The following is a 26,177-nucleotide window of genomic DNA, read 5'->3' on the forward strand; positions in this document are numbered from 1 at the left end:
CCGTCGAACCCTGTTTTATTCATTTCCAACTGAACACACCTCTGAGCTGCATAAGCATTCTTTGGGCCCTTTCTAAATTAGCCCTCTAACTGCGGGACTGCCTGAGCATCCCAGTGCTTGAATCAAAGGACTAATGATGTGACTCAGCTAAACTCAGATGGACTGTGAAATATGAGGCGAACACAATCAGAATTCATTTAGCAACAGAAATACTGAGATGTTAGAGTCAATAATGCTTCACTTTCCCAGCAGCCTTGTTTTTAAACTGTTACCTACTTGCATCATCAATGTCTTGATATATTGGAAAGAAGCATTTAAAGAAAAGGAATTCAAGGAAGCAGAGTCATTAATCTGGAGTTGGTTTCTGCATGATTCGGTGAGGAGAACCATACAAGTGTGCCCATGGTGTATTCCCAACCATTACAAAAAGTCAAGGCAGCGTGCACTTACGTGTTAATTCATACGTCGTTAATGCAGAGGGGCTATTCACTGTCTGGAAGCCGCTTTGGGCTATTCAGGGTAAGCAAAGCAGAAAGCTTGTTACAGTGCAGGGAAACAGTTATTGCAAATGATGTACAGCAGAGACAGAGGGAAATGATGCAGCACACACGTACGCAGTTTGAGCTTTAGGACTCTACCTTGAAGGGCAATAAAATCACATCACTCTCTCGTAACACATCAAAAGCATCTCACTCACAAGGGGCTGTTTCATTTCATCACCACAGAGAGAATCACACAAATATACAGCACAGGGAAATGTACTGATTCCTTAGATTAAATAGAACAAATCAGTATAAGGGAGGCAAATTCTATGGGGAAAACTCCCAACACCGCACTGAATTGTTAGTTCTCAGCCTACCAAAGCTTAAATGTGGAGCATCATAGGATAAAGTCCCCAGATGTGGGACATAAACAGCTAATGTTTAAATTTATATGGGATTTATTTCTTTAAAGCATAAACTAAGTTTCCCACCGTTTCATTTTCATGGTATTTACAGTAATAATAAACTGTATAAAAACAGCAGGTCAATGTGGGAGAGGTACGCATGGGTACAAATATCACTGTATTGCTTTAAGAGAAGAGGGAATTTTCTTTGAAAATCTCTCTCTCTCTCTGTCTTTCCAGAAAAAGCACAGTAGGGTGATTTATACTATTAGAAAATCAGCTATAGAACCTTTAGGGCCACATTCTGCCCTGATTTACACTATGTACAATCCCATTGTAAATTAGGACAGAATTTGATGCATAAGCTATTTCAAAGAAAATCTACTCTCTATAGATATTATCATAATAGTGTCTATAAGAGACAGCCTGAATGGGTTCTCCCAGTCCTGAGAAATGCTGCAAGACATTATCATATCATGTAAATCCTGCTGGACCAGATTGTGCCACCCTTACTCACAGTGAGTAGTATTTAAGAGTAATCCCATTGATTTCAATCATGGCAGAAGCTTATCTGTCACGATGACATTTTATTGCTAGTCTACATCTCTCAAGCTACTGAGCCGTCACTTGATCCTCCTCTCCCGCCTGATTTTTATGCTTTATTCTTCCTTCCTACTTTCCTCCTTCTCTTTAAATCTCCTCTTCATTTTTCTCTTACTCTTCTCCTTCTCAGTATTCTTTCCATCAATAAAATGTTTCCTGACTATTGTTAACCTATACGCCAATATGAGACTATTTGTTAGTCTCTAAGGTGCCACAAGTATGCCTTTTCTTTTTGCTTTTTATTTATTTTATTTCCTTTCCATTTTGACCCTAAATAATGACAAACACACACTTAGAAACTTTAAATATTCCCATCAGCTGTTTGGTCATACCGGAAAAAAATAAATAAAAACCTTTTCTGAAATAATACATTTTCCAAAATGTATCTGCTACCTTTTGTGTATGAAGCCAGAGCACAGTGTACCACAGTAACCACCAGATGGAAATAGGAGAAAGCAGGAAATCAGAGTATGCATGGAGGGAGGAGAAACAAAGAGGGATAGAAAATGCCACTTCAAGCATGCTGGCATGGATTGGAGTGTGCCATTAAATATAATGCAGATTAGACCATAGTTAATAGCATCTTTGAACATCTCTGCCCTTTGTACTTAAGTGTTAAATAATTTAGCACCCATGGCACATCTTTACATCCTCTCCACTGAGTAATGAGGGGTGCGGACTCTGATGGAATGGTGGATTATGAGCTTCTAATACAGCAGTGTGTCTACTCACTTGTAAGCTCAGCTCGTAAAGCTGAAGGGATTTTAATAGTCTTGGACTCTGTTCCAGGCCCAGTTTCATACTCCAGCTCCCGGTAATAAATCCGATACCCCAACAGCAAGCCATTCAGACTCTCAACCTTTGGTGGCTGCAAGAAGTTCATATTAGGAATGTGCTTGGAAAGAAGTTCAATGCAACAAACATCAGACAGTTTAAGACATTGGTTTAGACAGTCTCATCCAGAGTCTGGGTTCAGTGCAACAGAGACTCAAACTTCTATGGTGAGAACAGATCCCTCAACAATACAAGAGAAAAACATTCATGGAAGTTATAAAACAACATTTAAAGGCATCGTTGTTATTTTAACTCAGAGACAGTAGTTAAAAATGCCCTGGATTTAGTAGTCCACGGCTTATATGATTCACACAAACATGAGCGTCCTACATCCTGAATGCACAATAGTCTGTGTGTGACAAATTGTCTGGACAAGCCAATGGCAAAAAAACACAGATGTCGTTACATGTTGCCTGGCACAAAGACAGCAGAAAAGGAAGCCAATTTTTCACACATTTAGCCGCAGAAGAGGAATTCAAAATTTTGGCAACGGCGGTTATTATTAAACAGCGATTCTCTCCTGGTTGTTCTCCTTGAGGACAGCTTCTGGATTCAGCATGGTTGGAGACGAGGGGTAGCTGATGAGAAGTGGAATAAGGATCAGTAGTTTTAACTAATTAGGTGAAAACCAGGTATTTTGGTAATGGCCCTACTTCCATATGAGGTACTGCCACTCATTTATATTTGGCTAGTGCAGAACACACATCCCTCAAGCCACATGGGTCTGTCTATAACAAACAAAGAAATACACAAGTCATGAGAATAGCTGCAATTTAGGAAGTGAAGGATGTTTACGGTCTCTCCCTTTTTGTGCCATGAATATAACACCTATAACACTCCTTCAGACTATGTTTCTTTTTCCCCAAGGAGTCTTGCACATAATGTATTGGGACCCCCAGGATTCTGCTCTTTCCACTCACTCCAAGCCTCCTGCTTCAAAGAATCTTCTTTACGGCTGAGGAGTGAATGGAGCCCAACATTGCTGTTCTCACATCAGCAAGGTATCCACTTTGGATACTGGGCTAAGTTGAAGAACAAGAAATTTAACTTGAGAACTAAATATGGATTTCTGGCATAGCTATATGGTAATTATGTAGGGCCATCAGGCTGGCCATCCATACACTTGTTATTTCTCTAGATCATACTCTGCCACTCAATAGTACTTATACCTCAGCAGAGGAATGCTACTGCAATCCCCCACGTCCTTCTCCAACTAGAGATAAAAAAGCCGAAGAAATCCATTACACTGAGAGGAGATTTTTTTATCTGAGTGACTTACTTAGATATAGACAGGACATGGGAGTCATGATGGTTTGGAAAAAAAAAAGTTTTTTCAGGAGCTCACTGTAGTTTTAATGTGGCAGAGAAGAAAAGTGACCTTGAGCCATTATTTTCTAAAGATCCCCAAATTTAAGCAGAAAGGAACTGAAAGGGTAAATGATAATGCCTGTAGCTATAATGATCTTGCTTTTAAATTCCAGAAAAATCTCCATGTACATTGGAAACTTTACACAGAAATATCTTTGTCCATCACTGAAACAGTAACTACTTGGGTGAAATGTAGTGACAATACCAGATAACACCCTGTGTAATTTTAAAGAAGAAAGTGAAAACCAATAATTTAATCATTTAAAACAGGGAGAGAGGCAAGTACTCTGAAATTTAAAGAAGAATTTGGTAACAGTCTAGCATACTGCTATGAAAAGAAAAAAAGAACATAACACCCCCTGCTCCATACCACCACCAACAAAAAGACATCCACCAGAACTGACTGTACTACAGAAAAAAATGCCTCTGTATTAGGGCAAAAGGTATTTTGGAGGGCTTGGTGCATAACCTAAGGCTGAGGGGAAAGGGGATTGCTTACCTGTGCCGTAACAGACGTTCTTCGAGATGTGCAGTCTGTAAACATATTCCACAGCTGGTGATTGCATCACACCAGTGTGCATGTGTTGAAGAACTTTCTAGTTAGCAGTGCCTGGAGGGGCAGCATATGCACCTTTCATTGCCTCAGGAGCTTGCATGACAGAATAAGGGGCGGACCTGCCCCGCCCACCTCAGTTCTTCCACGGCTTTCAGAGCCCCTGGCCTGTGGAGTCTGCAGTAGCATGAGTGGAGAGCGGGTCATGGAATATGTATATGGACTACATATCTTGAAGGAGATCCATTACTGTACAGATAAGTAGCATCCTTTTCTGTATTGAGTGATAGTCCTTATCACATTCCACAGCTGGTGACTCCTAAGCAGTAGAACTTCCCGGAGGCAGGTGCAAGGCATTCACAGTCAGAGTGACTGCATTGGCACCCTGCCAAATCTAGCATCATCCCTGGTCACCTGCACTTTGTGAATGTGTGAAGAAAAGACTAACTTACTGCTCTGCAGATGTCTCTGAGGAGTATGCACACTAAAGAGGTCACCGACTTAGCCGGTGCCCTTGTGCAATGTGCTAATTCGCTGCCAGGAAGAGGTGCCCCTGCCAGTCTATAACATGATCTGATGCACTTGGCTATCCATCTGGATAGATGGACACTACTTGTCCGCTAGCCCCATCCCCATAAGCCACAAAGAGCCTGGAGAATTTTGTGAGGGGCCTAGTCCTGTCAAAGTAGGATAGCAAGGCCCTTTCTTACATCCAACATATGCAGCTTATTTTTATGTAATGAGAAGCGTCATACAGCACTTCAAAAAACATGAGAAACTTTTTTAGGGACAAATACTTTACTGTACCATTTCCTATATAATCTAAAAAAAGTAAACACTGTTGAATAAGAGTATATGAGGGACACTAATGCGCCACATTGTTATACATCCAATTTAAGGATATTTCTTTAATTCCACGTGAATCCATTGACAACCAACTTGTATTTATGCTTTCATGTTTTCCCCAGTCCTTTCCTCCTTCAAATATAGCACAGGGATACTCAGAAGATAAATGGCCCAGGATGTTTTTCTCTTTGCCATGAAAATGATGATTCTTCCTTGAAAAGGGTACTTTGCTGAAAGGTCAGGTCTTTCCACTCCTATCAGTCTTTCATGGATAAATGTCCGCTTTTGATGTAATGGATTATTTAGGATTTTTCTCTATCTGGAGAAAGGCCTAAGGGATCTGCTGAGGTAGGTAAAGTGATTATGAGTGGCTGCCTGGATGGTGTGCAGTAGTAATAACAACAATTTGTTTATATCATGTGAGTTACAGAAACTCTTGTGTCTAAGGTGGAAGTAAAGTGATACACTATCTTGAAGTTAACAGTAACATCATTTAGAGCTTTTAAAATCAATCTTAGATTATTACTATAACTGGCTTTGATGGAAAGGACTTGTTTTCTACCAGTTACATTTAAAAATAATGGACTGACTGGACCAAAGAAATGGAGTTGATCTAATCTACCTGGATTTCAATAAGGCATTTGATACAATTCCACATGGGCAATTATTCATTAAATTAGAAAAGATGGGAATTAATATGAGAATTGAAAGATGGATAAGGAACTGGTTGAAGGGGAGACTACAATGGTTCATACTGAAAGGTGAACTGTCAGGCTGGAGGGAGGTTACTAGCGGAGTTCCTCAAGGATCAGTCTTGGGACCAATCTTATTTAACAGTTTTATTCCTGACCTTCAAACAAAAAGTGAGTGTGCGCTAATTAAAATTTGCAGATGACACAAAGTTTGGTGGTATTGCCAATATGGAGGAAGATCGGATTATCAAACAAGAAGATCTGGATGACCTTGTAAACTGGAGTAATAGAAATGGGATGAAATTTAATAGCACGAAGTGCAAGATCATGTATTTAGGGACTAACAACAAGAATTTTTGCTATAAACTTATCGGTTGGAAGCAACAGAGGAGGAGAAATAACCTGGGTGTATTGGTTTCTCACAGGATGACAATGAGCCATCAATGTGATGTGGCTGTGAAAAAAGGCTAATGCAGTCTTAGGATGCATCAGGAAAGATATTTCCAGTAGAGACAGGAAAGAGTTAGTACCATTATACAAGGCACTGGTGAGACCTCATCTGGAATACTGTGTGCAATTCTGATCTCCCATGTCTAAGAAAGATGAATTCAAACTAGAACAGGTGCAGAAAAGGGCTAGTAAGATAATCCAAGGAATGGAAAACCTACCTTATGAGAGGAAACACAAAGTGCTTGGCTTGTTTAGCCTTGTTTAACCAAGAGAGGCTCTCGGGGGAAATGATTGCTCTCCATAAATACATCAGAGGGATAAATACCAGGGAGGGAGAGGAGTTGTTTAAGTTAGGCGCCAATGTGGACACAAGAACAAATGGATATAAACAGGCCAACAACAAGTTTAGGCTCGAAATTCAGTGAAGGTTTCTAACCATCAGAGGAGTGAAGTTCTGGAACAGCCTTCCAAGGGGAGCAGTGGGGGCAAAAAACCTAACTGGCTTCAAGACTGAATTTGATAAATTTATGGAAGGGAGGGTATGATGGGACTGCTAGCAGCAAAGTCACCTCATGGCCAGAGATGGGACACTAGATGGGGAGAGCTCTGAGTTACTACAGAGAATTCTCTCTCAGGTATCTGCCTGGTGGGTCTTGCCCACATGCTCAGGGAGTAACTGACTGCCATATTTGGGGTCGGGAAGGAATTTTCCCCGTGGTCAGATTGGTAGAGACACTGGGCGGTTTTCACATTCCTCTGCAGCATAGGGCACAGGTCACTTGCAGGTTTAAACTAATGTAAATGGTGAATTTTCTGTAACTTGAAGTCTTTAAACCATGATTTGAGGACTTCAGTAACTCAGCCAGAGATTAGGGGTCTATTACAGGAGTGGGTGGGTAAGGTTCTCTGGCCTGCAATGTGCAGGAGATCAGACCAGATGATCACACTGGTCCCTTTTGACCTTAAAGTCTGTGAGTCTATAAGTGGATTCAAATACAGATAGTGCATTTGGATTTTGTTTTGTGAGTTATTAACAAAATTCAAAGTTAAAAATTCAGCTTTGCTTGGAACTCTACAGTCTCTTCTTTCCCCTCTTCTCCGTTCAGACTGGCTGGTGTTTTCAGTTTTACATTATTCTTTAACACTGCTGTAGAATGCCCTGTTTATTGTAGGCTACTGTGGGATTTGAGGTTTTTATTTATTTGAAAAATAAAGTACAGCTGAATTACTGAGATCCCATATAAGACATGTAGTAATGACATGTAATTGCCTGCAACTCCCTTGACATGGCTCTGGTACAACTATCCCATTTCATTTTCATGAAATAAAAAGCATCTAGTTACCTAAACAACCACCTATTTCACATTAATTACCCCCCAATAATCAGTCAATTGGACAAATGTGTTTTTTTTATTGTGCATTACATTTCACATTCCCTGTTTGTCCTTGCAAAGGACTACATTGATTTGGAAGTGGGGCTATTGATTGATACCTATACTAGCTCCATTGGTAAAGTTGTTCAGTATGTCTTCCATTTGTCAACATGCAGTGAGAGAGTTACAAAGTGTGTTGCTGCATGAAAATGTGCTCACTACTCATTTGAATAGCCAGACCTTCTAAGTACAGTTGCACAGCAATAAACAGGCCCTCATACATCAAAGAAAATTCTTCCAACATGCAGGAAGCCTGATCTACACTGTAAACAGTATGTTTTCCGCTTGAATCCAACCTGTCAAAGATGCACTTCTTATTTGGGCAGAAGTCTATCTTAGGCATGGGGTGGGACAGAATTTCTGGCACAGGTAACAGATACCTTGTGTTAACCCATTGGGTTTTCTATATTAATGCTGACTAGCAAGAGGAAGTCTCGGGTAATAGCATACGAAGAATTCCAGTAAATCTAAGTAGATCAAGGCCAGACTGAAAAGATAGGATAGAAACTGAAAATGCATATATTTCTAAAGCAGATATGGCATGGTTACTCTCAGCATCCATTATTCTGGAGAAACTTCCATTCTTTAGACCTCAAAAAGAAAGAGCTCAAGTGTACGTGGAATTCCTTGGAGGTATGAATGTTGTCTCAGACACAGCATATTTGCCTGTTTTATCATCTGAAGGAGATTATATGCAATTTGAACTGAATGAGATTTTTGTTCCCTGATCCTTACCAACTCTGACAATGACTCTGCTGTGTATTGTACAGGCAAACTGTGATACCTAGTATTATCAACAAGATGACAGTACTACTTGTAAGAGAAACATTCTCAGACATCTGTAGAAACCCCTTTATGTCTCCGGTCTCCCTCAAGGTGCATAACTATCCAGTCCCCCTTAGAGTAAAAGCCAGGAACCAGAAATTTACATCTTTCATCATAATATATAACTGGATCAGCAGTAGGGAACTAGGCTGCAGTCTTTCTAGTGTGCTATAATACTGGCTTTGCAGAGAAGTTATTCATTGCATTGTGCCATTAGGCCAACAAGGTTCATCAATCTTAGGTCACTGTAGAAATGTTCTAGTAATTTTTGTATTTTACCTACCTGCCACTGAACAAGGACAGAGGAGGTAGTGTGGGGAGTTACTGACACAGAGCGTGGAGGTTCACCTGGAACTAAACAAAACCCAAAACATAATAAAAGGTTATAATAGTGTGGCAAAACACAGAAAACTTATTCCATCAACCCCTCCTTCCTTCACTACTGACCTTTCTGTCCCAGCTTCAGTGTTAGGTTGCTCAATGGAAAAAGAGTGAACAAGAGTACTCCTACGCATGGCCAGTTACCTACCATACCTCCTCTCTGTCTACGCTACCTCTCAACACCCAGTATGTATCATCTCAGGAATAAAGAAGGAAAAGCTTATCAGGAGCTCACAGCTCTCCACAGTGGAATGCACTAGGTTTGCTCAGCAGAATAAACGATTACAGTTTGCTAAGGAGGCGAGACTCTTTTGCAGTTTTTACCCATTTGATTGTAAGGAGGCCAAACTGTTCTGGATTCCCTGTAACTAAACTCAAAGTAAATTAAACACACCTCAGCCATTTGGATGGACTGCAGCCTAATGTGGATCATGAGTGAAAACAATTGAAGACATTTCTTCAAACATATGCACAGTTCCACATTTATTTTTAATGATCCCTTCTAAATTATTCAATTTCTGCAAAGATAATGGTTGGAACAGAGTTTGAAAACCAATGAAACAGAGTTTAATTCCATTTGGAGACTCCTGAAAACATGGTTCATTTTCAGAGGGCACACCAGAACACTTAAAGCTGCCTGTTATTAATTAAGCTATTTATCACCCATATCAATTGTTTGTGAACAGAACTGTGTTTAAGTGGGTGGGTACCACTGTCTAAGGCACAAAATGGAATTAAATCCACTGGAAAGTGTGTTCTAGAGGTTATAGCAAGATCTACCCATGCCCCATCCCATGCCAAGGGTAGGATCATATTCCCTCTCCATCTCTCTTACCATCCTGCAGAGTAGTGACTGCTTCTGTCTCAGCACTGAAGTCACTATCTCCAATATCATTGGTTGCTTTCAGACGCAGCTTATAAGAGGTAAATGGGTTCAGCCTGTAAAACATAACAATGAGGATGAGGGATGAATTCTCTTCAAAAGCTGTCTGAGACCAAACCTCTTACAAAGAACCTGCCCAAAGGCAAATGAAATTATTAGAGTAGTTCATCTCCTCTTAAGGCTCCTCCCTTTCTATCTGGCCTTGTCCTTCTTCCTCGTAGCACTGGATTTGCTCAAACTCTCCACTGTTGTCATCACCTTCTCAAATATTGACTGGACAGAGTTCTTAAACACAGGCATTCTGTGCTCTTGATGGTCTACAGAATAGCCATAGCTATGATTCACAGACATATCTATGGTAGCTTTTGGTTCTGGAAAAGGGCAGGGGATATTAATAATAATAGAATTCAGCATGTATATGAGTATTTCAGATCTTCAGAGCGCTGTTCGTATTTTATCTAATATATCCTCACAACACACCTGTGGCACAGCTAAAGACTATCATCCTCATTTTACAGATAGGGAAATTGAGCTAAAGAGAGGTTAGATGATTTGCCCAGAGCCACCCTGTGAGTCAATAGCACAGCTGGCATTAACCCTGAGGCCACCAATCTCCCAGTTAATCCTCTGTCATGCTGCAAGATTGGCATGTTTCATTCCTATTAAATTCCAAGCTAATGCAATTCCCTGAATTATTTAGTATGGACCGTGACTGCAGATTCACTACAGTTCTGTATACGCATGGCTTTAACATATGCAAAGAGCAACTTCCAACTGATATAACCTTAGCAAAGCTTCTTCTAGCTTGGCGAGGGGGAAGATTTGCTTTTGAGTCACCTTCACGAGTTTCAATTTCAGGGCTACAAGTTATGGTGAGTTTAGTTAATTAATTGGTAGTATCTGTCCAACAACCAGCAAATGCAACTGTGACTACAGGTCCAAAAACCTACTGGGAAGGAATGTGTAAAGGGGTGAGCCATCCTCCTGCACTCCTTTGTGTCCCAGTGCGGTGTTGCAGGTGTGTCCCACCTTAATTTCCAGATTGGGCAGCAAAAGGTTTGCTTTATCAGCTCAGGCCAAGGAGAACTCAACACACCTTAACAGAACAGCACGTCCTTTTATAAAAAGGCTTTAGGAAAGGAGCATTTACAACAAATTTCATAAGGTCTTCACCACTGGACCCTGGTTCAGAGCTCCCAAAACTTGAAGTCCATAACACCAACCCTCTAAGTCTCGTAAGCCTGGTCTGCTGGAGCCTGAGGAAAAACCTTATGCAGCCTGAATGGATTCTACTCCCCTGCTGAGCTTCCTCTTCTTATTTATATAGCCCAGCCCTAGGACAGGGTCTCCTTGATTACGCTCCAGGCTGTCCCAGCTGCAGGCTCCAGTCTTTCCTTTAGAGGGGTAACACATTCCTTCACAGGATGATTAACTACTGAGGGATGGGCAATAGTCTAGTGGCACTCAAAATATTGCTTTTCTGGATTCCCCCAGGAAAATGCTTTTAGCAAGGTGGAGAAGAAATGTTTTCCTTAGTTCTACCCTATTAGAAAACTTCAGCAACTTAAATGGTCTTTCTTGAAATACAGATCTTTGATTTTCAGTAACTACAATGTCAGTTCCAAAATACATAGCTGGTCTCCTTGATTTCAGAGGCCTTGACTAGAAAGACACCAGGCATAATTCAGGCCTGATGTAACTCCACTGAGGACAATGAATCAGGTCTGCATTTGTCCTACAATCTTCAAGTTTTCTTTTTCCTGCACAGTTAGACAAAGGGTAGTAGCAATTTGTTTATACCCCTGGGTAGACTAATAAGTCAGTGCTGTGTCCTCCATGACAGCGATTATCTTCTAAAAGTCATGGAAGATGGGAGAGATTCCAGAGGACTGGAAAAGGGCAAATATAGTGCCCAGCTATAAAAAGGGAAATAAGGACAACCCAGGGAATTACAAACCAGTCATCTTAACTTCAGTATTCGGAAAGATAATGGAGCAAATAATTAAGCAATCAATTTGCAAACACCTAGAAGATAATAAGGTGATAAGTAACTGTCAGCATGGATTTGTCAAGAACAAATCGTGTCAAAGCAACCTAATAGCTTTCTTTGACAGGGTAACAAGCCTTGTGGATGGGGCGGGGTGGGGGGGAGGAGAAATGGTAGATGTGGTATATCTTGAATTTAGTAAGGCTTTTAATACTGTCTCGTATGATCTTCTCATAAACAAACTAGGGAAATACAGCCTAGATGGAGTGACTATAGAGTTCCCAGAGAGTATTTATCAGTGGTTCACAGTCAAGCTGGAAGGGCATATCGTGGGGATCAGTTCTGGATCCAGTTCTGTTCAATATCTTCATCAATGTTTTAGATAATGGCATAGAAAGTATAGTTATAAAATTTGCAGATGATATCAAGCTGGGAGGGGTGGCAAGTGCTTTGGAGGATAGGATTAAAATTCAAAATGATCTGGACAAACTGGCGAAATGGTCTGAAGTAAATAGGATGAAATTCAATAAGGACAAATGCAAAGTACTACACTTAGGAAGGAATAGTCAGTTGCACTCATGCAAAATGGGAAATGACTGCCTAGGACGGAGTACTGTGGGAAGGGATCTGCAGGTGGATCACAAGCTAAATATGAGTCAACAGTGTAACACTATTGCAAAAAAGGCAAACATCATTCTGGGATCTATTAGCAGGAGTGTTGTAAGCAAGATACAAGAAGTAATTCTCCCTCTGTACTCTGCACTAATACGGCCTCAACTGAAGTACTGTGTCCAGTTCTGGGTGCCACATTGGACAAATCTGGACAAATTGGAGAAAATTCAGAGAAGAGCAACAAAAATGACTAGAGGTCTAGAAAACTTGACCTGTAAGGAAAGATTGAAAAAATTAGGTTTGTTTAATCTGGAGAAGAGAAGACTGAGAGGGGACATGAAAACAGTTTTCAAGTTTATAAAAGGTTGTTGCTAGGATTAGGGTGAAAAATTGTTCTCCTTAACCTCTGAGGATAGGACAAGAAGCAATGGGCTTGAATTGCAGCAACAGCGGCTTAGGTAGGACATTAGTAAGAACTTACTAACTATCATGGCTGTTAAGCACTGGAATAAATTGCCCAGGGAGGTTGTGGAATCTGCATCATTGGAGATTTTTAAGAGCAGGTTAGAAAAACACCTGTCAGGGTTGGTCTAGAACAGTGGTTCCCAAACTTGTTTGCCGCTTGTGCAGGGAAAGCACAAGTGGTGGAACAAGTTTGGGAATCACTGGTCTAGATAATACTTAGTCCTGCCTTGAGTGCAGGAGACTAGACTAGATAAACTCTCGAGGTCTCTCTGAGTCCTACAATTCTATGATTTTATTGTCTAGCATACTAAACATTGGGGGAGGAGCCTAGAAATGTTTAACTACAAAATCAACTCTGAATTAGATTTGTGGGACGTCCTTAGGCAAGTTACTAAACCTGTGTATCTCAGCTTTGCCAACTCTAAAACAGGGATAGTGACCATTACTTACCAGCCTCACAGAAGGGTTGTGAGGTTTCATTATCTAATGTTTGCTTAGTGCTTTGAAATTATAAAATATTTGGAATGGTAAGTATTGTACCTTCTATGACACTCTGATGTTATACAAAAAGAAAAGGAGTACTTGTGGCACCTTAGAGACTAACCAATTTATTTGAGCATGAGCTTTCGTGAGCTACAGCTCACTTCATCAGATGAAGTGAGCTGTAGCTCACGAAAGCTCATGCTCAAATAAATTGGTTAGTCTCTAAGGTGCCACAAGTACTCCTTTTCTTTTTGCAAATACAGACTAACATGGCTGTTACTCTGAAACCTGATGTTATACAATACCTCTCAATAACACAGGACGTTGCCTCATGACTGATGGAAGAGGAATATGTTTGCCATTCTCCATTTGGTAGCTCCCGCACTTGCACGGTGAAATACCGTATTGGTGAAGATCCATCACTACCAGGAACCCATTGTAGCTGCAGGGTCTGTGATGACACCTCAGACTGGGGAACCTTCGGTTCTCTAGGAGGTGCTGGCCGCTCTGCAATTAAACAAACAATGGGTATTACTGTGGGAGGAAACTCAAGATAGCACAAATCTAGAGGTGCTCATGGAGCTTCTCAGATGCAATGCAACAGATTACTGCTGCTTTTAGATTTGCTGCATGAAACAGTGAAGTAGACATTCTGTACCATATCTCAAGTTTCAGCTGCAAAGAGGAGTGTTAGGAATGATTCTTGTCTCCCTAGGAAAAAAAGACACCTCTGTGTGGCTATGCCCTCAAATAGCCAGATACTGAGGAGCTAATCTTGTAATCAATACATTTTATATCTCTGGAGACCAGAGAACACCTGCACCTTCTACATACACCTTCTTGGACAAAGAATTGCTCCTTTGCCCCAGCATACATGGGAGGAGGGGATGTGTCAGGGTGTGCTGGAGTGTGGTGGTCAAATTTCACTATGCCTTATCCTTCATGGGCCAGCAGCAGAAGTAAAAGAGGCCACATTGTTACTCTAACTTTCACTTGAGCCAGCTGGTTAAAGATCTGGAAACCACACCCATCTTCCTGTGGCTGCTGTTGTCCATGATGTCGGAGCACAGCTTGGTGGAGTGGAGAATTGGGAGTCTAAGAGCCTCATTCAGCTCACTAGTCAGACCCACCCCTCCTTCTTCCTTCACACTTATTGAGCCTGCAGAGGCAAGAAAGCTAGTCCCAGTGCAGATGGGGAACTCTCCAGAGCAATTAATGGTTAATATCTTTCATATGAGGTGAAGAATGGGAATGCAGGTGCTGCTGAAGCCAGAATCTATCTGTTTGAATATAGATCTCCTCTACCTTGTCAGTGTATCTGCTCACCCCATTGATTTCAACTGAGAAACTCAATAGAGTGAGAAATAATTGTTTAATTGTTTATCATGAAGTTTATTGATTCTGATTAAAATGTGTGCATGTAATAAAGCAGGAATTGACTGGAGACACCACAGTGACTTGCCTTCAAGAAGTGATATGATTCAACTTAATCAGCACTTGTTTCCATAAGCACACACCTCTGACTGCATGATTCTCCTAGCTTTGTATGAAGAGCATTCCCTCTCCCCCCACCCCAACTCAAAACATTTCCTTTACGGCTTGGCATTTCTCCGCAGCACGCTCTTGCTGATGCATGAATGCCAAAAGAATTGTAAGCTATTAGCCATGCAGAGTCAGCAAGTGCCAGTAGTGTGCATTGCAGAGTTAAGCATAAAAGTCATTGTCTTGCACTGGCAGGACTAGACAGGTGTTCAGGGTTATTCTATCAGAGGAAGTGAGTAGCTGGTAAAGTCTTGTGGGGGTTTAATACTCTCATCTGGTAAACTTTAACTGGCTTGCAATTTGGGGCAGATCACATATTGTATCCAGTTTCCCATGACAGGGTTTTAGTCTGTTGTTAAAGTCTTGATGACCCATTACCATCTTCTTCTTTTTTTTAAAAATAAATTCCCTGATTGTTAGTAGGAAACTATTACTACAGAGGGCACCCATTCCCGGAGTTTATCCACAAGCAAACTCAAAGGTTAACTTTCCTGCAGAACTAGCTAAGCCAGTTCACATGACTCAACAGAATTTTTTCACAGGCAGGGGCACGAGTTTCTTGTTAAGTTTAACAATGGAGAATCTCAAGGCTCATCAGCTCTGCTCTAACCAGCAGGTGTTACTATCCTGAAGGGCATTATAGTAAAGTGTAAATCCAAAGGATCAAGAAATACCATGCTGTCTAGCTATAACTATTGCCACGAAGCACCTTGTGATAATTAAGTCATGACAAGCACCACATATATAAAGTTTTAGACTTCGATTTTCATAGGAACCTTTGTAGCGGGGTCTATCATGCCTTCTCTACCTCCTGCTGGAGATGGCAGTGCCTGATGCAGCCCAGCTTAAGGAAAATCCAGTCAACCAAAAAGCCTTCGTACTTCAGGGGCCTGAAAGGGCCACGAGGAGACACTGACCAATCGGGAGCCAGCAGTCCTGTTCAGAAGGCTTGCCTGCCTCACCTCCTGTCATGGGCGGGAGTGCTGGGACAGGAGAGGAGCTCCTAAGTGTTAACCCAGAACCCCAGGGCCAGATCAGAGCCTTTGCTTAAAACACTGCAACAAAATAGATAGCTTTTATGTTTAGTCGTTAGTTGAAAGGTGTGGACAGCCAAATTTGGAGTTTGTTTATTGCTGAACCATTTCAAGACTGAGGCTGAGCTCACAGCATGGGCCGTTCTAATCCAGCTGGGTTACCACTGGCCTAAAACGGGTGTCCAATCCCGACTGAGTTTCAATGAGACTTGGGTGCCTATCTACTTTAAACTCTTTTGAAACTTCCATCTTTATTTGATATTAAGTGAATTTTATTAGTGGAGAAGTGAGTATTCATTCATGAAAGCATACACTATAAAGACTCTCATATTCTGGTTTGTTTCCTAACTGAACAGCTGCAACTTATGCATTTCCTCTCATCTTATTGATATGAGCTTCACCATTTTTCTTTCTCTCCCAGACACACAGACCAGACAGCTGGTCTCAACTTTATGGGATACATACAGGGACACGAAGCCAGCTATTAGAGAGGGAAAGGTTTTGTTTTATATAATGACTCTCACATTCAAGATATCCCTACGGGCTTGATGATAATGGAGAACATTGTTATTGTAGTGAAAGTGGGAATTATGCAGTGAGCTATTATGTGCTCAGCAACAGCTAATGTGCAGCGCTGGAAATTAGAATGGCTATTTTTGAGAAAGAGAATGTTTCCCAGGACATCGGGGTTCTCATCTACACTTTACTGGAAAGTTCCATGCATTGTTTAACCTTCCACTTGGGCTTATCAGTCCATAAGATGGATAGGAGTGTTAGCATGTGTATTTTTAAAATTTTTCTACAGCTCTTTTCCTTCCCTGGGGACAGCACCTTGATGCGACGGGAAAACTTGTGTGTGCCACTGTCCTTGAGAGCTATGCCAGTAGAAGTTTTAACTCCTGGGGGGCCATCTAAGCTGGACAGGTCAAATGGTAGGGACCAGACAAAAAAACCCAGCCCCACTGGTCCTCCAGGTTGGGTGTGGAGCAATAGGCCAACAATGGTATGCTTGTAAAAAAATTATAGAAACACAATAAAGTAGCCATTCCAGAGAACAGCGAAATACACAGGGATGGTGGAGCCTTGTTCATGCCCCTCACATTGATGGTACAGGAAGGATTCAGATTCAGGTTCAGATCTGGAACTTGTTGGACAATCATATTTTATGAACTGAGAAATAAAATGCAAAACCCCGTAGTGTTGCACTGTTATGTCAGAACTAGGCAAGAGCCAAAGTCTACAAGCTGATCCCACAATCGTTTTACTCCAAGGCAGGAGGGCTACCAATTGAACATTCAGGCTTGCTTATGTTGGGGATTGATTGTTATTGCCGGCTCATGAAATGTGGTTCTACTCTGAAAAGTGATTGTGTATAATTGGTATATTGGAATTCCATGCTTATATTCTTTCAGGCCAATCAACTTTTCTACATTTATAAGCAAAAAAAAAAAAAAAAAAAGTTTTTCTGTCAGATCCACAGACTAAACTGAAGATCTCCAAGGCAAGTGGGATTCTTTCCTGCTTATGTAAAAATACCAGTACCAAAAATTCTACAGATCAGATTCTGTCATATCTTATTTTTTCTATAATATTTCTGAGGAACCCATCTCCTTGGTATTTAACTGGATTCAGTTACATCTGTGCAACCTCACTGTCACCAATGAGGTTCCACAGGTGTAAATTGAAGGCAGAAGTGACTCTGGATTTGGAATGTAGTTAGTAATTCTGAGCCAAATTAAAATCTGGGGGTGCCCTGGCAGTGTGCATTAGAGCCAAAGAATGGAATAACAGGGAACTCCTTAGATCAGAACTAAGATGCAGTGGCAGAGCACTGTGGGGGGAAGCCTGCACAGTGTCTGCTCACAGCTGCCTCTCCTAATTAGTGCAATTAATCCTCTTTTCTTCCCCGAGACTGCCACCTAAATGTTTTATTTAGAAGATCAGTAAAGACCTGAAAGAAAATATCTGACTGCAGAAGGGGGTTGTGCATGATCAACACACTGCTTGATGGGAAAAGTTCAGTCTCTGAGAATCCTCTTTTACACAGTTCATCACATTCATTGTACTAGTGAAGCCACGATGGCTACAGGCATTACCTCTCTTTTCCGTAGTGATTACTGTGGCTTCCAGAGGCTCCCCCCAGCCCTGTCTGGTCTTGGCAGATGTCCGGAAGATGTATGCAGACTCAGGGCTGAGATCGGTAGCTGTGAATTGTCTGACTGTTGAGCCAACTTCCACTGTGGTGAACTTGTTAGGGCTGCTGGTTGCCAGGCGGTATGCAATTTGATATCCTGAATTCATAGCAACAAAAAGCAGAAGAGCGAAGAGAGGTTAGGGTTGTTTTTCAATCTTTTCGTGGGGGAAAAATGCCAAGACTATTAGTTCATCCTAATTACTTATTTATTTGAAGGCAAAACAAAGTAATTCAGCTTTATAACACCCCCTCCCCCAGCCAGATGCAGTACATTATCAGGGAAATTACACACATTGTGATGAATGGAAGGGCCTTCTGAGTATTAATGCACCATGAAACTCGTTTCACTTTTCATCCTTCACCAGAATGGGATATGAAAACAGTTTAATCTTTCCTGAGCATATTGGTACACTGAGAGAATGCCACAGGAACCAGTAGAGTCCATACAATTGACTTTGACAGGCCAAGTCAGTTCACTGAAACTAATCTCCCCTTACTGTTCCCCTCCTGCTGACACATACACATTTACTGCAGAGCAGAGCATGCTGATTGAGAATTTTTTAAAATATGGGTATTCAGATTGCTTAGGTAATGCAACATTCATATCTCACACTCAGTTAATTCTCACATCTGTTTGGAGATACCTTTTTTCATCTTTCCTGCCCACGTGTAGATCTAGAATTCATGCTGTAGTTGATGGTACAAGCCTCTTTCTTTTAGTCACTTGGTGTTCCTGCTCTTCTCCTTCACTGCAGAAGATCAGGTTTCAGAGTGGCAGCCGTGTTAGTATGTATCAGCAAAAACAAGGAGGACTTGTGGCACCTTAGAGACTAACCAATTTATTTGGGCATAAGCTTCCCCACGAAACCTTGTTTCTTTACCTACATTTTAAACAGACCAACTAATTTATTTGGGCATAAGCTTTCCCATGAAATCTTATGCTCAAATAAATTTGTTAGCGTTTAAGGTGCCACAAGTACTCCTCATTGTTTTTTAGGAGATCAGGAGACTGTGGGGTCCTGCTTGAAAAATACCCCGTATGCTGAAAAGCTGATACCACACGTCATCTGTTTAGTAAATTCTGCTCAGTTGACTCTAATCTCCTCTCAGGCCTTTCTGATGGTTATGAGTTTACAGTTTATCACAAATTATTAATGATCCAACTGTGCAAACTAGTGTGTCCAGGATTCTCACACACCACAAACAACAACTGTCCCCCAAAGAGAGAATACCAAATGTTCAAACCCATTCTGGAAATACTACCAACTGCACCAGGTTCTCTTTCTCCTGGAGCGCACTGGCAACTTTTAGTCCAGCAACTATGTTCCAAAATCAATTCATACTAGAACTTGTGTGGTGCTCTGTTTTCCAAGCTGAATAAAGTCAGAACTGTTAAATGCTTCATCAAGTTACGCGAGAGAGGGTAATGGCCAAAAAAACCCTACAAAATAAAACAGCTGAACTCAGTTGTGACAGATTTTTGCCAAACCTTTGCTGATCTTCTGAAATACAAACAGCTCTGCAGAGACACTGATTTTCCCCCCTGAACTTTATATCCCCGCTACAGTGTTGAATGCCTACTAAATCTTGATTGCAATAAGAGCAGAAAGAGTGTTTCATACATGAAGGTCAATGCATGGAAAACTAAGGATATTAGTGGACATTAGACAAAATTGATGGCATCTATCTCCCACTGGGAAACTGCAGTGATTGTCATTCACCCAACTAACAAAGAAAGAAGATGCACAAATAGAGAATTAAAGTACTTTTCAGAGTGAATTCTATATATGAGTATGTGTATTATCTTGTGAACCATAGAATTTACCTGGGATACAAATGGTGTTATATGTGTATGCAGACAGTGGTGATGATGGGGATGGGGTGTCACAGGGTGATTGGCCCCAGTAAATGAAGTAGGTCTAGCTCCCAGGTATGAGAGCAGGTGCTCCCATTTGGCTAATTAGGAGGGCTGCTTGGGTTAGTCAGGAACCCAGAGACGAGAGCAGACTGGTTCAGCCAGGAAGGGCAGGTGAGAACTGTCAAAGACCAGTGGGACTGGAGAACGTCCTGGAAGGAAGCAGAAGGTGTTTCCTGGGGAAAAGTTGAAGGCAAGGAGAGCTGCAAGAGGCATTTGCTGGCTGGCATCTCCAAGCCAGAGAGCTAGGACCAGAGAGGGTTGAAGACAGGGGAACGGCAGAGGAGCTTACCTGCTGACATCCCCAGGGCTGGAAAGCTGAACCCAGGGTAACCATGAGAGCGCTAGGGGGAGTGAAAGATGCTCCCAGCAGAGAGGCTGTGGGGTTCCTGCTAGGAAGAGTGGAGCTACACTCCAGTTGGAAGGGCTGGGGTGGCTGTCCTGGAACAAGGAAAAGAGAGGACTGACAGTGTCCAGGCATGACTGAAGGTGTCAGTCTGTGGTATGTGAGGCAGCTAGGGGCAAGATGCCTTGGGTTTTAAGGACTATATACACTGGGTGTGGGAAACAGACTATTTGGGACTTTTGGTGGGGATGATTTGAGCTATGTTTTGGTAATGGTAATGTTGATGGACTTGAGGTTAAGTTTGCATGGAGTTATGTCGACTCTGAAAGGGGAAACCGAGGCAAATGAGACTGTCTTGCCATGGCCTGCTGCAGAAGGGTGATCCAGGTGGGGCCATCCTATTCCATGTTATTACTGATGGCATTTCTCTTCCTTATATTTCCTTGTCTTTTTCTTTGGAGGCTATAAAGAAATCTGTGGCAATGGTTAGCAGTGGGACTCTGAATGCTAGTACTGTATGCTGCTGTGACCCAGAGTTTCAGACCCTGTGGCTACACATGGACAAGGGTAGGAGACCAGTCTTCCTTCGTATTCAAATTACAGCAGGTAAAAAAGAGAGAGGGAGCCAATGGTCTCAGCCCGTATAAGAATAATGACATATACAGATGATAGACTGGAAGACCAACATTTTCAAACCAGAGTGTATAAAGGTAGGCATCTAAATAACCAGCTTGCTTTTCAGATTACCTGTAGCTCCAATTGAAGTCACTGGGGGCTGTGAGTTCGCAGTACCTCTGTATATATAGCCACTTATTTAGGTGTATAAACATGGATTTTGGTGTTTAATTTTGGGCACCCAAGTTGGAAACTTCTGGCTTTGGAAAATAAGGTGAATAGTAAGAGCTTGGGTAGTTTTCTCAGAAACATTATAGGGCCATCTGAGATAGCACAGATTAGAAACCTGAGCGTGTGGATTAAAATGCTGTCCTACTATGAACAGTGACTGTAACATGACATGGTGAGGCTCTACATTTACTGTCTCTTGTAACAGGGTTGGCCATCTCCTAAGCACCCTTTCATGACCAGAGCTTGCTTTGCAACATCCTACTTCTGTTTCCCTCTCTTCAGGGTCCCTTAAGAACAACACATAGATTTCCCTCTGGATTAACACCACCCCTGCCTGGGGCGGGTTTAGTAGCAGAAACAATTCTTTGCCTGGGGTGTCATTAACACAGTTTAATAACAGAAATAGTTCTTAACAGACCACAGGGTCCCAAAAATAAAGACCATCACCACACAAAAGTCTATACTTTGTGCGGGTGCCTTCTCTCACAGGCACAGCTTGGTCTTCTGCCCCAGACGGTTGTCACAGTCCATCCTCCCAGCTCTTCCTAGCTGGAGCCTTAGCCTTTGGGCAGCAGCATCTAGGCCCCAAACTTTGAGACCCAAACGTCATCTGGGTTTCCTCACAGGTGCCTCGTGATGCCTGGGCTCCTCTCTGACACACCCTTGATCTCAGGTCTCCCCTACAGAAGCTCTTCACCCTCGCTATAGTTTCTACAATTTCCTGATCTCTCCCCCACTTCATTGCAACCTCTGGCTGCTTTTTATAGAGGAGTAGTCACATAGATCTCTTCCAGGTGTTGGCTATCACCCCCGTTACATTTCTCTGTGACTTCCAGATCAAATATTTTCATTTTATGAGTATAAAGATGGTTTTCCAAGCTTATAGCTCTGAAATTCATCCTAAGATCTGAAAGTCAAGCTATGTACTTTTGGCTGCTGCATCACGAATGAAGAGGGTGCAATTAGGGCTCAGTTAACAAGTCTGTTGATGACCCATGAGCCAGAAGACATTCCATTTTGCTATCTCAAACCTATACTGGTCTGCAGTGCTAACAGGAAATTTAGACTAACATTTTCACAGTTGGGTGACTAAAACTAGGTACCTAAACAAAAAATGATTTGATTTTCATAGGTCCTGAGCACTCACAACTCCCAGTGATGTCTCAGAGGTACCCATCTTTGAACTTTCCAGCCTTACACTTTTCAGGCAAGTATATATAATCTATCCCTTTTGACCTATAGTTCCAAGCCTCTCATCCGTCCTGCACTCATCACCATGGTATTTCAGCATCTTTAACACTAGAGTAGTCTGTCTTATTTAAAGTCCAGAGAAAGACAGATCAGTAGGACGAAGAGGAAGGGATATGTTGTGATCTTTTCTGTTTCTGTACATGTACAGAAAGCAGAATTGAGAGCACAGATACAGGTGACCAGAGTGGGGGAAACAGAAGAAAGAATGCATTGTGGAATTTATACAGTAGCAAGAGCAATGCAGGAAGAGGCAGATAAGATAGTTAAAGAAGTACAACAAGAGAAGATAAGAACAAGTAGTAAAACAGCAAGACTAGAGCCTGGAGGCAAAATATGGACTATTAAGAGAAAAGCAAGTTGTTAAAGGGTAAGTATGTTACAAAGGCAAATTATTGTTGGTCACTTTCCTACCTGTTCTAATCCCGCTGAACTATAAAATTTTAAGTATTAGACATGAATGCAAAGAAAAAAGTGTATTACTAAATGCTAAGACTAATGATAGACAGATGTACAAATGAATCAAGGAAATAGATTGACATACAGGGAATTATAATAATCAAGTTTTTAGAAGAACAAATTCTCACTACTGTTAATGCTAGTTTTACTGTTTAGAAGATTAACAAGAAGACTCACTTGTCTCTGACAGCTATACAAACTCCTTCAGTGCAATCTGAAAAAATACAAGCTATCGTCATTCTCTCCCACATTTGCTTTGCTGGCTGGCAGTCTGGGAAAGCATTCCCCTTCTTGGTGGTTTCAAAAAGATTGATGCAACCAGAGACTCCAACCTTCTTCCCTCAGATGTTTCCTCAGAAGTCCACATCTAAAGCCCAACTCACTCTTGTTATCACGAAAGCACCTGAAAAATAGTTGGAATCTGCATCTTTAGTTTCTTGGGTCACTCTCTACTATGTCATCCTTTGATGTTCCAGAGTACCCAGCAGACGCTCAGTCATGGTAGAGCAAGTCTTGTCTTATTTTTGAGTGACACAGAGGCAACATCTGAAGCATGGAGGTCTAAGCCACAGTCGAACTTGGTTAAATTAAGCTGAAGTGAAATTAAAATGGTAAAATTATTAGGTTGCTGAATTTTAGCAATAAAAGGATGGAAGAATGCAGGAAGAGTTGGGTAAAATTAAACAAGGCAAATCAATAGAGGTAAATGGAAAGTGTTCAAAGTGAAATTAATACATGCCTCAGGGCATTAAGAAGCAATGTAGCAATAACTGCGAAAGGAGCTATAAAGGCTCCTGCAGATGAACAAGGAAGCTCAGAAAGGAACAAAGGATAAAAGAGTCCCAGAAATCTGGCAGAGGAGAGCTGGAAAGATTACTGAACGGAGTCAGTGAAATATGAATAAAACTTAAATGCAGAATGAAAAAAATTACACACAGATTATGACAATACGGCTTTTTTCAGATATAAGAAACCAGAAGGTCATGGGGAAAATAGAGTAAAAGATTTAAGAGGTGGCTCAAGTAAGTCTTCTGGGACAGGAAGATATTCTAGAAGAACGATATTCCAGATGGCCAATCACAGTAACCATGACAGATACAGCAATTTCTTGCAATATCTACAATGAAAATGCTTCAGTGAAGACATTACCTAGGTTGACCGGAGCACTTCTCCCATCAGTGTAGGTAATCCACTTCCCCATGAGGTAGTAGTTAGGTTGATGGGAGAATACCTAGGGAGAGGTGAGTGAAAATTCCCCACATCCAGTTATACAAAACCCCCAGCCTTCTGAAGCTATGCCCTGTGGAGAGGGTGATTGTTTTTGGATCACCTGTTATGTAAAGCCAAACTGTGATCAAAGGCTCAAACTATATAAAGGGAAGATTGAACTATTTCTCGTTGTTCTGGTTCTGAATCTGACCACGTAATGAACTTGTAATCCCGGAAAAAAATAGTTGTGGGTTTTGAAGGACTGACACCTACCACAGCCTGAGGCTGCAGGTGGGGTGACGTCTTGTAAGCTTTTTAGCATGCGTCTAGGTTCATTTTTATTAATGTTTTCTCTGAATGCTTTAACCTTAAGAATAAATGTGCTTGCCTACAAAGAGCTGTGGTAATTTGTGAGAGCAATTACAGCTGTTCGTAGCCTCTGGAGAGAAGCAAAGTGCAGATGCTGGCCTGTTTAGGTAGTCTGGCTTGCTGGAAATATCTGAGTGTAGGCAGGGAGCTATGCAGCCTGCAAAACCCATCAGAAGGGAGAGGAACACAGGTCTTTACTCAAGAGAGGTGATGGCTGAGGAGCCAGGACCCTAGAGTAGGAATACAGATGCAATTGCCCTGAAACTGTGAATTTAACTTTAAGTTGTTTAAGCCTTTTCCTTACTCTTTTCCCACATAATGCCTGACCCTAAATCCACTACCATCCCTGGGAGCCTTTCCATTGACTTCAGTGGGCTTTGGATCAGGCCCACAGTGGATAACGAAAAAATAGATATATTCTTTAGGAATTTCTTTTTTTTTTTAAATGTGCTTACATTTGCCTGAGCATCTTTTAAAATACTTTTTGCGTGTCTGCAATCAGTTTCATATGGCTGTGCTTTCTGAACTGAATAAAAGGCAACAGTTTAAACTGCCTGTTAAATGTTAGGTCACTGTAACACAACCACTTGATTCCCCAAAGCAAACAGGCAGGAGAATGACTACAGACAGTGAATACTAAAGCATCTTTCAAGCTCGTCACCATACAAAACCTTTCAGAACCGACAGCACTGCTCACATGGGCTGTGATGCATCAGAGCGATAAACACTCACTAATTTGTCATAGAACTTAGGAAAAGCTGAATGATATTGGAAAGTTACAGCCTGCCTGATTGTTTATTTTACCATTTGTGCTATTTAAGGGCCAGGGTGTGTGCAAACGCAATACAGGATTAAAATGTGAATTTGCAAAAATGGATTACATCCAATTTTTGTTCTAATTCTCAGACGAGTTCTTACACACAGTTTTGCAATAAGCTGCAGGTAAATGTTAGACACAAGGATACCATGAGGAATACTAACCAGGGACTGGAAGGGTGCCGAATGAGCTCTCATTCTCAGTGAACCGCTCACAGATATGAAGAGCACATATCCATAGTAATGCATCACTTTGTTTAAATAGTATGTAAAGGAACTATCTCGGGCAAGTGGATGGAATGCAGAAAAGAAGGAAGAGTAGGGGCCCAGGTGGTTACTTCAACACTCCCAAAAGAGGAGTCAGAAATATCTGCAGCTCTCCATAGTAAAATATTTAAACAAACAAGTATTTTTCCCTCTAGGTGCCTGCCAGTGTTGCATGCTGCTAATCCCTCTCTGAAATGCTAGAACATGTTTTAATATGGATTACAAAAATGTTAGCTACAAAGGTGTTTGTATGCTCAGAGGGCCACACTAACAGAGCAGAAACATTGATTCTAAGCCTTTGATTCTAATGTTGCTCTTGGGGGGGAAAAAAAAGACACTTTCTCTTTCCAGCACCACTGATGGTCTGCAGGGCGCCCTGCAGAACTGTATTAACCTATTTTCACCAACATTTCCAGTTCAGTACACTTGGCTGTGATGGTTACAATTGCTTTCTAAAAGTTCACTGCAGTAAGGAGATTTAAAAAACAATACAGGAAAAAAGAGAAAATTGTAACCTTCATTTTCCAACAGTGTCGCAGTGCTATGCTATTTTTCACATATTTTTGGGGTACTCTTCTTTTGTTAGAACGGATAAGATATACCCTATGTGGGTAATTCTTACCCTTTCATT

The 26,177-nt window shown here is 41.4% G+C and overlaps 1 protein-coding gene across 3 annotated transcripts in view; it reads right to left on the reverse strand.

Annotated features, from left to right (window-relative positions):
- SDK1 (sidekick cell adhesion molecule 1) overlaps nt 1–26,177 on the reverse strand; it is a 647,669-nt gene that overhangs the window by 67,824 nt on the left and 553,668 nt on the right. For 2 of the 3 annotated variants that reach the window (XM_048867100.2, XM_075117601.1), the window contains exons 29-34: nt 17,974–18,168; nt 13,607–13,808; nt 9,707–9,810; nt 8,774–8,844; nt 2,222–2,357; nt 451–510 (exon numbers count right to left, since the gene is read on the reverse strand). In XM_048867100.2, the coding sequence (XP_048723057.2) occupies nt 451–510; nt 2,222–2,357; nt 8,774–8,844; nt 9,707–9,810; nt 13,607–13,808; nt 17,974–18,168 (768 nt within the window). The remainder of the gene's footprint in view (nt 1–450; nt 511–2,221; nt 2,358–8,773; nt 8,845–9,706; nt 9,811–13,606; nt 13,809–17,973; nt 18,169–26,177) is intronic. The other variant, XM_075117600.1, reaches the window with a different exon arrangement.

This window comes from Caretta caretta, chromosome 10 (genome assembly GCF_965140235.1).
Source record: "Caretta caretta isolate rCarCar2 chromosome 10, rCarCar1.hap1, whole genome shotgun sequence".
Lineage (NCBI taxonomy): Eukaryota > Metazoa > Chordata > Testudines > Cheloniidae > Caretta > Caretta caretta.